The sequence below is a fragment of the Ailuropoda melanoleuca genome, chromosome 14 (assembly GCF_002007445.2).
Source record: "Ailuropoda melanoleuca isolate Jingjing chromosome 14, ASM200744v2, whole genome shotgun sequence".
NCBI lineage: Eukaryota > Metazoa > Chordata > Mammalia > Carnivora > Ursidae > Ailuropoda > Ailuropoda melanoleuca.
Genome location: NC_048231.1, coordinates 12,214,089 through 12,227,490, shown reverse-complemented (window position 1 = coordinate 12,227,490; position 13,402 = coordinate 12,214,089). Strand labels below are relative to the sequence as shown.

The 13,402-nt window shown below is 34.0% G+C and overlaps 1 protein-coding gene across 9 annotated transcripts in view; it reads right to left on the bottom strand.

Moving 5' to 3' along the window:
- PCNX1 (pecanex 1) overlaps window positions 1-13,402 on the bottom strand; it is a 184,014-nt gene that overhangs the window by 75,198 nt on the left and 95,414 nt on the right. For 7 of the 9 annotated variants that reach the window (XM_034642516.1, XM_019807512.2, XM_002926749.4 and 4 more), the window contains one exon: window positions 11,032-11,216. The exons of the other annotated variants lie outside the window; for them this stretch is intronic. In XM_034642516.1, the coding sequence (XP_034498407.1) occupies window positions 11,032-11,216 (185 nt within the window). The remainder of the gene's footprint in view (window positions 1-11,031; window positions 11,217-13,402) is intronic. 9 annotated transcript variants of the gene reach the window in all.

Below are 13,402 nucleotides of genomic sequence, written 5' to 3'. Positions count from 1 at the left end.
GGTTGCAGAAATTGTTAGTGAAGAAAAAAATTAAACAAAAATACTGGCTTGACTGAAATTTCAAAATTATTTTTAAATTATAATTTTTTATGCTGTGCTCTTTCCACTGTTACAATGGAAAATGAAAAATTGGCTCTGCTACTGTAATTAGCTTACAATAATAGAAAAAAAAACATCTGATCAAAATCACAGATTGCATAAATGCAGAATAATTATAAACCCATGTAAATGACTAAATCACAGAGTAACAAAGAGCTGGGAGGGCTTGGCTACTATGCGTGAAATCCAGTAAGAACTGAATGGATAAACATAGGTGTTTATATCACCTAATTTGTATTTTTAGAAATAATACTATATTCAATAGAATTTAAATTATTGGAATATATTGAGTAATTAAGCATTGTATCAGATTTTTAATAATAGAAGTCCTCTTTGGGGAATACAAATATGATAAATATTTATATGCAACTGAAATTGAAGATATTCTTTCTAATATTGAAATGGAAAACAGTAAAAGAACATTAAGTCATTATACAACTGTATTATCTTTTATGTATAGATGTCTCCTATGAAACATAGTTGCATTTTAAATAAATGGAAACATAAAAATAAAGCATGCCCTCCAAAAAACTCTTTAGACAAAGTAAGCTGGAAAAACTGAATAGTTTTATTACTATATAAATCTAGAACTCTGAATGCTTCTTTACAAACGAATGACTAACAAGTTGTAAATTTTAGAAGTTTAAACAAAGCATAAAATATATCTATGAAAAAGGAGGCTATAATTTTAACTAATGTGCAATGACTTCAACAGTGCTCCCCCCCGCCCCGCCCCTCCAAGAAGCTTTTGTCTACATACTAACTTTAAGAACATGCTCAGGTCAGAACAAGCTAACATTGTGTTAAGGCTTCATGCTATATCCCTAATGTAAATCCACCAAAAGAATAGATTCTGTGTCTCCCCTTACATCTTTTGGCTTGGCAACTAGTATTGCTTCAAAAGAAACAAATTTTATTCAGAGGATAAACAACTCAGGAAAAATTACACTAAAAAGTATTTAGTTTAAGGTTTCGGTGAAAAACTTAGTAATATTTTAAGGTATAGTAATCTACTAAAAGCATCTTCAAAAATAATCAAAACATAAAGAATCATATATTACCATTGGTTTATAAAGATTAATATCCTAAATTTGTACAAATACCCTTAGCATACACAACAATTCTACATATACCTCATTTAAGATTAAAACCATAATGTAGTTATCATTTAGGTCCAAAGTAAAATGTGCCTTTAATTAATAATCCCATTTTTATTCTGTATTAAGGAAAAAAGTACTGATTTCTCATTAATATAAATTGAGAAGAATATCAATGAAATGTGTCCTCACATGAATTATGATTAGAAACTAAGTCATCTCATAATATCAAACTCCCAGGTCATAATTAATTATGTCTAACAGAATGGCTTTGTCATTATTTTAAAAGAAACCAGTTACTTTCTGACAAAATAAATAAGACTGCAGGCTGGAATTTCAGGCTCAGTGGTACTGGCCACGAGATAGCATCTCTAGAGATAAAGAAAAAAAAGTTAAGGTACCTGGTATTTCTCAGTTTTAAATGTTCGATAGATTGCTATTGCCTAAAAAAATTACATTTCATTACACAAAAACATTTTTTTTAGGTAGGAGCATTTCCAATAACCGTAGGTCAATAAATAAGTGATGAACAACAGGATGACAAGTAAAATTAAGATACTGATTTAAAGAAAAGGACACTTGAGAAACATTTCCCTGAAGCTATGAATGGTGCAGCAGACAAACGCAAAATAAACACTGGCAAGACACTGAAAAAAGGCATGAGAAATCAATGGGATCCTCTAACTCATCCTTTTAATAAAGTTCCTTGCTACACAGCACAAACTGTATAAAGATTGCTCACTCGGCTAGGAAACGCCTAATGCATTGTTGATGTTATTCATTTTACTTACTATGTACCTTGCAAAGAAGAAGTTACTAAGACAGATCATCTGTGGGATTTTTCTAATCCTCCCAGTTCCAACAACAAAGGAGGCCTCTTAAAGTTCTGTTAATTCTGCATCCTCTAAGCCTAATCCTGGTACACTGTTAAATGAGTTCTCTCTTTTCTAGTATTAACTCTTAGGGCAGGCAGGGACTACAAGAGCAAAGCCAGACACAAGGGAGGCAGCTTTATAAAGTGCTGTTCAGAAGGGTATCGGAGGATGAGCTTGCTTTAGCAGCACATACACTAGAAGGCTGTTGGAGGACCACACACGTCTCCATGACTAACCTAAGTACTCTACAAGAAGTGCTTATTTCTAACGTGAGGAGTATTGTGTTCAAAATGCTATTTCAATGAATATATTATTATACTTTTAAAAGACAAGACCTTTAAGACTAGTCCTGGTTTCTTGGATGGCGCCACTGTTATTATCATGAATGGTACCTGTGAGTCTCTGAGGAAACATGCGTTTTCACCCGACAGAAAGGCCTCATTTTATTTCTGCTTATGGGTTAATGGACTTGTTTCTCCACAGACCAGGGGTCAGCAAACTTTTTCTACAGAAGGCTAGAAAATACTCTAGGCTGTGCGTGACAGATGGTCAGATGCAACAATTCAAGACTGCCATTGCAGCATGAAAGCAGCCACAGAAAACACGTAACATATATTTATTTTACTTCATTTATAAAAATAAGCATCAAGCTGAATGGATTAACCCCACAGGCCATAGTTTGTCAACCCCTGTCCTGGACCAAAAGCCTTAGGCTTCTAAAACCTTTTTAACTATTGTACTACTATGGTAATCAAGACATGAGGCTACTTGTAATTAAAAGTTTCAATACTGAGAACCAGTCCTTCTTCCTGGGATGTTCAAGACTGTGCTAGGTTTTTCAAACAAGAGAAGAATAAGGAAAAGAGCAGGTATGAGAAGAAAGAGCCTCTGAGGACTGGTAAAGAAAGACAGAGGTCTCTACTGCTTGGCAACAGTAAAATAGATTTATTAATGATTAAATTTTACTGACATGGCCATTGTCCTCTAGTTCTGACTCAACATCACATGCCTTAATTGATTAAATCTCCACTCTCACTGCCTAATCCCCAGGATCAGGTGAACCTTCCAAAAGTGAATGTACAAGTTCATATTCTGCTATGATTTCATCATCTGCTCACATTTTTCTTTCAAAGGGATGTCCTCCTTATCTTGGTAAAATTTACAACATGACAACGATACTGACAACATTATAAATGATCAGGTAACAAAAAAGCAAGACACAGAATGGGAGAAAATATTTGTAATTTGTATCTGACAAATTATATCTAAAATATCAAAAAAACCTGACACCTCCATAATAAAACAACCCAATTTTGAAAGTGAGCAAAAGATCTGGACACACTTCACAAAAGAAAATATATGTATAACCAATTAACACATCAAAAGATGCCCATCATCCTTACTCATAAGAGAAATGCAAATTAAAACCACAATAAGGGGCGCCTGGGTGGCACAGCGGTTAAGCGTCTGCCTTCAGCTCAGGGCGTGATCCCAGCGTAATTAAAATATCAAAAAAACCTGACACCTCCATAATAAAACAACCCAATTTTGAAAGTGAGCAAAAGATCTGGACACACTTCACAAAAGAAAATATATGTATAACCAATTAACACATCAAAAGATGCCCATCATCCTTACTCATAAGAGAAATGCAAATTAAAACCACAATAAGATATGACCATCAGGGCCAAAATTTTAAAGGCCAACAATAACAAACGGGGACAAGAACGGGAACAAGCACAATTCACATACACTGCTGGTGAGAACATAAAACCACTTTTGAAAACAGTTAAGTTTTATTAACAATGGCCAAAACCTGGAAACAATACAAATGTCTCTCAGATGAATGGATACACTATATATATATATACTTATACGATGGAATAATACTCAGCACAAAAAAGAGTAAACTAACCCATGCAACACGAACTCAAAAGCATCACATTAGGTGCAAATGGCCACATCATGACTGCATTTATATGAACTCCTAGAAGAGGGAAAACCGTAATGACATAAAGGATGCAGTGGCTGCCTCTGGTGGGGGCAGAGGAGGGATGGACTGCAACGGGGGCAACAAAGAATCTTTTGAAGATGATGGAAATGTTCTGTATCACCACTGCAGTATTTCAGAGGTGTGCGTATCTGTTACAACTCATCCAGTTGTACAAGTTAAATGGATGCAATTTATCATACCTAAATTATATATCAATAAAATTGATTTAAAAACAAAAAAGAAAAAAACGACTACTCAGGTAAGAGCCTAAACAGATGGATAAGTATGAGACAGCATGTAGCCAGCGGAATTCCTACAAAATACAAATCAAGATTTTGGAGAGTAAGTGATAGTTATTTTCTGTTTTTTGTTCCATTTTTAAAAATACTATGCATCATCAGATTAAAAAGTAGTATATAAAATGAAGAAAAGTTCCCCACTCCCCAGAGACAGCCACTGTGTTCTCCTGAATAATTTTTATGTACAAAGACAACTGGATCCCTCTCCTTATATACACTTTCTAAAATTTACTTCTTTTGCTTACTAACTAGCTTAACTTTTCTTGTCAATAATAAAGATGTATCAAGTTCTAAGCATTATACTATGTTTATGTACTATCATTTCTTTTAGGGGTTCTCTATTAACAGACATTTAGATTGTTTAAAGTTTTTCAAAATTACAAACAATGCTACAATGAATATTCATGTACATATATCTTTGCCAGTTTGTAAAATCTGTAGATTAAAATCAATCGACATTTTTGGTCTATAGTTCTGAACTGCCCTCCAAAAGCGTTCAATCTTCAGACCTTTTCCAATAATAGACACTACACATTCAAAGATGAAAAAGATCGCAACCTTGTTTTTAATTTGCAATTTAAAAAATTATGAGTAAAGCTGAACTGTTTGCCTATGATGCAAACCACTTGTATTTTTTATACTCTTAACTTCTCTAGTTATTAATCTTTATCTTACTGATTTGAAGTGCTTATTGTGGCAAAGACCTCCTCTCCTTTTCCTTTCCATAATATGACCTTCCCCTCACTGAATCTCAGCTGGGCCTATGTCCACCTAGTTAGAGACATTTCCTAGCTAGCCTCTCCTGCAGCTAGAAGTTGCCATGTGACTAGTATGGACCCACAGGAGGTGGGAGAAAGTGACAGGCACACATCTCAAGTCACAATGTGAAAGATACAGGCTATCCTTACATTTTTTGACAACACTTCCTGTTTTTCAGATAATTGTCAACAATTGGACCAGTCACCATGGACCAGGAGGGATGCCACATGTGGAAGATTAATGGAACAAACCCATCCGCTGAGGACAGCTCCCATTAAACTGAGAGACATGTAAACTTCTCTTTTATTTCAGTCACTGATTGGTGAGGGGTTGGGGAAGGGTGTCCTCTACCAAAAAAACCAACCTATATTTCAGTTAATGCATACATTAACCAAATTTAACTTAGGATCTTAAAAATGTTAATGTTAGAAAGTAGATAATCTAAGTCTAGTACTTCAGTGACTTCTTTACAACAGAGACAAGCAAGAAACAAACTGGATATCTCAACCAGTCCTTGTTATCTTTTTTTTTTTTTTAAAGATTTTATTTTTTATTTATTCGACAGAGATAGAGACAGCCAGAGAGAGGGAACACAAGCAGGGGGAGTGGGAGAGGAAGAAGCAGGCTCACAGCAGAGGAGCCCGATGTGGAGCTCGACCCCACAACGCTGGGATCACGCCCTGAGCCAAAGGCAGACGCTTAACCGCTGTGCCACCCAGGCGCCCCCCTTGTTATCTTCTGAAAACTCCTAGAGCAGTTTAGGCATCCAGAACTTTTGAAAATAAAATACTAGAAGTCTTTCCACAGTAATAGTGACAAACTTCTGAGCATTGTCCAGGGGATGAGGTTAAAGCAGATAAAGTTTATCTAGGTTTACTTTTCATTTATAATATTTGGGGGGATAAAACAGACACTACCAAATCCTGCCAGAGTGTAAACTGGGATAAGGTTCCATAAAGCAATTGACAGTATACGTCAAAGCCCCAATAATGTTTATTCCCCTTGATGATTCCCTTCACCATATTTACCCTAAGGAAATACCACAGCTATACAGAAAGGGTTATGTAAAGGATGTTCAGCACAGTGTTTACTACAACAGGAAATATCAGGAATCATCTTGAAGACTAATAATGGGGTTAACTGGTTAAATAATGATTAAAAATAACATTAATAACAATGATAGCAATGATTATTTATGTAATTGACTTATTATTGCTAGGCACTATTCTGATTGCTTTGCACATTCTAATAGATACAGTCCTCACTATAAACCGATGAAGTATTATTATTACTGAGCCTTTGATAAATGAGGAAACTGATGCACTGGGAGAGAAAATAACTTGACCAAGGTCACACAGCTCGTAAGTAGTAGAGAGTGGACTGGAAGCTGTGAAGCCTGACTCTAGAGTCCATTACGCTATACTGCCTTTCATGGAGATTTAAGAGATAAAATATTATGCCATCACCTACGAACAAGTTAAAGAACAATTAATAACATGAGTAAATAACACATGTGCTAAGTGAAAAAAGATACAAAACTCATACAGTAGTACAAAAGTCACACATCATGACCCCAATTTCGTTTCAGAAAAGTATATAAATGTATGCATTAAAAAAGACAGGAAAGAAAAAATCATAAAATTTCAATAGCAAATATCTCTAAGTGATGAAATTACAGATGATTTACTTTTCATTATATTTTCTAATATTTCTAAACTTGCATTTCTGTTATAAGAATGGGAAAAGCACATCCTAATTTTATCAAAAGGAAGAATACATCCGCAAACCCATTAACACTTCCTCCTTTTAGCTATAACAAAGGATTTTTACTGCTTCAATAAAAACGTTTACTTTCATTTGTATATACTTTGTGTTGTACTCCGCCCCAAAATAAGACAGAATTCAGTATTTTTTGTATTCAAAAATAACAATAAAGAACAATAAAGGTCATGATCAAAATTGCTGCAAAAAGAATCTAACTTTTTGCTGAGATGAATGCTGTAACATAGGGCACAGAAGTATACACTCAGAACTCTGTATTTACAGTAACAGGGAAAAGTGCCTATAATGTACCACAAAATGCTAAGGATAGCACATAATATATATATTATATCAGTTTTTAAACTCCAAGACTAACTCTAATAAAAATCACTGAAAGTATTATAGAGCCCCTGCTCCCTAAAGTAAAAAATTTAAAAATTTAAAAGCCTCCAAATCATATTTCTGCTTAATAATGCATAGCTGTTATAAACCTCTGAATAAAAAGGGCAATAGGGTGCTGCCAGATTTAAGACTTTTTCTAGAGCTGACCACATTTTCGAGTTAATAAACTTTGTAGTAAAGCAGATTATCTCAAAGAATACCTTCTTTGTCAATCCTTGCAAGGTAATGAAACAAAAAAAAACCTTAGAAAAAATCAATTCACACACCACTTCTTAAGCCTCTAATGCATTAATGAAATTAAGAAAGTCTTAAATTCATCAGAGGAATACCACCTATGATATTTACGTATATTTTAAGCATAGATATAAACTTGTCCTCATTTCTTGTCTGTAACAGCTTATTTTTTACACGAAAATTTTATGTAATTTTATACTTTTTCAAAGCATATCCTCACCATTGACCACCACTAATTTCATACACAGAAAAAAACAAAACAAAACTCGTAAATTTTCCTGCTTTACCAGACCTTATCTAGAACATTTCCTCTGAGATGAGCTACATCTTAAGAGTTTAATTATCAACTATACAGGCATCATTATCTCAATTTATTCATCTTAATTTACAAGAGGAAGCTGAGATTTAACATAAAAATTGAGAAGTGATTGCCAAGCTTTATAGGAAAAGCTTAATAGAAAACAGAACTTTAAAGCTACCCAAATTCAGTCTCCCCTGTGATTCATCTGGGCACTAAGCACAGCTTGTTTTATTAAGTGTAACTGCAATTTAATTCAGAATATAGCAGGAAATCAACTGCAAACAAATGAGTCCATTAGGAGACTCTTGAGAAGGAAATTAACCTTTAAGATGTGGCTTTAAAAAAAAAGTAGTATGCTACATTGAAGGACTTGAGAAATTCTTAGATAGTAATTGCCTTTTTTAAAGATGTTAACTTCAAAACTTATCTATCACTTACATTATTTGAACCTTTTTTTTTTTTGCATGGAAATGAAGTCTATAAATAGGAAAGAAAATCACCCAAATTTTTCCAATCAGGTTCTAAGTTATATAAATCAGTTTTTAAAATTAATCACGATTAACAATTATGCCTGCTGAGTATGTACGATGAAAATACATTCTCTTCTGCTGAAAAAGCTAATAAAACCCATAAAATAGCATCTTCAGTGAATTTTTTCACCATGTCTAATGTTACCTGGCAACCTTGAAATGCTAGTAAAAATTCAACAGAAAAATAAGGATTCTCAGGGTGTAATATAGGAAATGGATGTGGTTATCTAGTATGACACCACAAAGCAAAGATGTAGAGAACAGTTAAGGAAAACTACGTAGGCTTAGAATTAAACAGTGCCTGGTTACAAGTTTCCTTTAATCCAAAAAAGCTATATCTCTGCTTAAACAACCAATTATAATCTATACATGTGTACAGATGCAAACATTTATATGCACTCAAACATACATACGTATGAATGTATATATATTTGTTTTATACAAATGTGTTATATATATATGTAACACATTTTCACATGTAAATATTGTACATTTAAAAAATTTTCAACTGAAGAAGCTAAATTTGGAAACAATCCTTTCTAAATATTCCATACTTTTTGGAATATCATGACTAACTTTATTAAGATTTTATTTATTTGAGAGAGAGAGAATGAGACAGAGAGAGCATGAGCGGGGTGAGGGGCAGAAGGAGGAGCAGATTCCCCCTTGAGCAGGGAGCCCGATGTGGGGCTCAGTCCCAGGACTCTGGGAACAGGACCTGAGCAGAAGGCAGACACTTAACCAACTGAGCCACTCAGGTGCCCCAATATCATGACTAACTCTAATATCTGAGTCCCCAAATTCATTTACTCAAAATTATCTTACCACCGTAATTATAATCATGTAGAAATTAAACAACGCAACACAAATATTCTAGTGGAATATATTATAAAAATCAGTGTCTCTACCAATTCCTTTAAGTTCAACTGCAGCCCATTTCCAACATCTTTTTTGGCCAACTTCATTTGCTATGGAACAGGTTCACTATTGCTTGTTTTGTGCTCATTATCACAATACATTCAATTTGGCAGCATCCAACTACCACAGGTCACTAACTAGCTACCAGAAGGCAGGTAAGAAAAAAATCCAAATTTCTAGACAGCATCCTGAATATACACCCACAGATGCTAAAGTCACCTCCAGACTTCATCTTCAGAACTGTGTAGAGAGTTCATATGTACATATTTTCAACAATATGCAAGTGGATTAAGGAAGGGATTTAAAAATGAAGGCTCTCTTAGCAAGTTTTTCGAGCAAATTAGGTTTTCATAGAGGAAAATCATCTACTGCATCACTTTATGCTTGATCTGACGGAAGTCTAAAAATCCAAAATGGATCAAAATTAAGCCTTTTATTTTAGCAAATCTGCTACCACAGACCCAATGGGCAATGGTGATGGTCACTGTAATTTTTATGCACAAATTGACAAATCCTCTGTTCCAAAGACTTTGGAGTTAACCTGAGAGAAATAGTGATTGAAAGACATTAATTGAATATACTTGTGCCTAAAAAAAATATCACTATTTTAACTCAAAGCAAGTAACTAAACTGAGGACCCTCTTAATAAACCCCCCTGCTTTTTCAAATTACAAACGCAAACACAAAAGCACTCTAAAATTTAAATGTTTTGTTGCCTTCTTTTTTTATTTAGAAATCACTATATACGCTGTTATAATTAGTGACCATTTTCAAGTTTCTGTAAGGTTTGCTAAAGACAATTATTTTCATCAATATGCTTATCTAATACTTGTTAAATCTCTGGAACTAATAAGGATTTTTCCAAAATGGGAAGAGTCAACAAATAGCACATGAAACCGGGCTCCTTACACCACACAACCTTCTAGCCAAAGTGTCAAGTGGATTATCATCTTTATAAAGCAAACAGTTATATACATGGATAAACAAAATCACAGTGAGCAAATGTAATGCTTTCAATTGTGTGCTTTTTAATAAAATTTTCTTCATTGTACTTACTTAAATTGTTATTAATCTGCATTCTGAACACAAGAAAGATGGATTATACAGAGAAACAGAAGACCAAAGCAGTAATAAATTCTGTCTTTAAGGTACAAAACAGGTATTTGAGTGGATATTAATAACTTATATTAACAGGAAAAAGAAAAACCCTGAGGAAGTTATCGATAGTAGTATAGAGCCACGGCACCCTCAGAGTACTGCATTTAGGATTATCGTTAGTCTATTTCAGGTGACAGACACTGAAGTGAAATACAGAATACCCAAAAGAAAGATTCTATAGTAATATACCACTAGAAAGTATTTATGCCTTTCCTGCAGCACATTCAGTGCATTCAAAGAACTTAAGGTTTAATCAAAATAACTTTTAAAACATCAACATTTCCCCTCACGGTATAAGTGCCAAGGAATAACAGAACTGCCCGAATCATTGTAAGAGAGCACTAAAACATGAACATTTATTAATACTTTCAACTACCTATCAGTAATAGACATGCTCAAAACAAAATGCAGAATAAATGTTGAGAGAAAAACAGAAAATGGGAAAGCAAGTCAAATTTTCCTCACACATAGGTCATGTCCTATAAAAAGTGCTCTTATGCACAGTTCCAAGTAAAGCTATCTCACAAAAGAAGAGCAATCATTGTTACCCATTATGTGCTGCATTATAGTTTTGTTATCACCAAGATTACATAAGGCCTGCATACCAAGTTCATCGTGCAAACTGCTGCCGCCTACAGCAGATGCATTGTCATGTGAGGCTTCTAAGTGGATACTCCCATTTCTCACCAGCAAGGAGGCACTAGCACTGAGCACTGCAGCCTGGGAAGGGGGGCGGGACTGGACTTTGACCTGGGCTGTGGACTGCTGGCCTTGCTGACCATCTTGAAGGCTAGGAAAAAACATGGATTGGGGAGACATTACAGGGAAGAAAAGAAAAAACAATAGCTAGAATGAAGTCATTATAGAAAACGGATTTCAAACTGTAACCCGATTTTTTCAGTGTAACCTAAGAAAGAGCTAACAAACTTTGTAAAATACACAGATTACTACTCTCTTAAATCTTCTGGTCCTTAAAAATCTGATTCATAGTGATAAACACAGCAAACATCTAATGTATACGTAAGCTAATCAATCTGTTACAAGCCAACAAAATCCTAGAACAAGGACAAAGAAAGCAGCACAGAAACACAAGCGCGTTAAATCTATGTGGGCTGTAGCTGGTCCCCGATAGATAAATCCTCTTTTTCAGTTTAAATGTGCACTTTTATTTATAACCTTTTTAATAATTCTAGAATTGTGCTTTCAAATATTCTGGCATCTCGAATTCACAATAAAAGTTTTTATGCACTTGAAAACTAAAGAATCTTTATCAAATGCAACCAAGATGACAATTCTGAATCAAAAGAAAATCACAGACTAGTGCAAGAGAAACAGAGTAACAAACATCGACTCAACCAAGTGAAATATGAATGATGCTAGGATGATGGAAGTGTGATTAATTTATAAAGTATTTTTTTTCTATGAAAAGCCTACATATTTTTTAAAGAAGGCCACAGGCTCTATATATGTGTTACAACCTTCTCCGATTCATTTCAATGTTTCATTAACAAGGAGACACATTTTAGAAAAATCTTGGAAGTAATATGGAAACCAGTAATTCTCAAGGGATATTAGATTCTTTTTTAAAATCTCACAGAATTTTAAAAATACTTAGTATTTTAAGTTTGTCATTTATTAAAATTATTTATAAAAATCATCTAAATATTTAACAATCTATAAGAAACTGTATTATATTAACTCATTTTATATTTTAGACGTTTATTTTAAAATACTATGAATTTTTATGTTCTTAGTATAAAACTCAAATTTAAAGTGACAAAACTCATGGAAACATTTTCAGTATAATTATTATATGTCATTCTCTACAAGATATCAAAATAACTGCAGTTATTAAATTAGACCTTTTAGGAAAAAAAAAAGAAAAAGAAAAACGCTGCTTAAGATGGCCTCATTCAGTACTTTGACAATTCTTGAGTATCAACTTCTTCCTAATGTTTTAAATTCAATGCAATGGTTTCTCTGATGCCTATAAAACAAACTCATCTGCATAGACTGTGAAAAGAGCTGTAATTTGAAGTAACCATGTAATAAAAGACTAGAAAATATTGCTTATGTTGCTTAAGGCTGTGGTTATAGCAACAGAATCCACTCTGGAATTACACTGTCTGATAAGGTAACCACATGTGACCATCTAAAGGCAAATTTTAGTTTCTCAGTCCCGCTAAGCACATTGCAAGTGCTCAACAGCCACATAAAGCAGCTAGCAGCTGCCACAGCTAAAAGCTACCAGAGTGGGCAGAAGTTAGTTACAAGTGTCCACCACACTGGACAGTGTGAATTACATAGATAGTATCACCACCACAGAAAGTTCTATTAACCATCACTACCTGGAACATTCATATTTCAGCTTCTTTTACAGCCAAAGAAAAGTATACACTCTAAGTAGAGCAGAAGAATGTACAGAACACAAGAAAAAACCAAGTCTACACAATGTTGACTTATCGATGCCTACTTGCATTATTTTTGTAAGCCATAACTATGAAAGCATTCATTTAATAACTTCTTTGGAGTAGAATCTTTGTACAATCAACATAAACCAAGAGATGATCTTGGGACCTAATATAATCAAATATGGTTGTATCTTCTATACATACATAATAAGTCTGTTACTCATCCTCAAAATCTATCTAAAGTTATCCACAAACCTTACAAATATGACCAAATTTCACAAGGGAGAAAATTCTGGCGAATAAAATGTTCAAGCAGTTCAAGTACTAGGTTCCTTCTGACTCAGAAGACATTAAGAATTTTATACAATACGTGCTCAACAAATTTTTCGATCCTTTTTTGTTTTAAAAGGCAAAAACAAAGATACTATATGACAGATGTATTTTAATGTGAACACATTTGAGAATACAATAATCCTCAATGTATCCAAATATACAAAAAGGTTTTCAAAATATCGGGCAATGCATGGAAATCAATTCCAGAATAAAGAAACCAAGGAAACGAGTG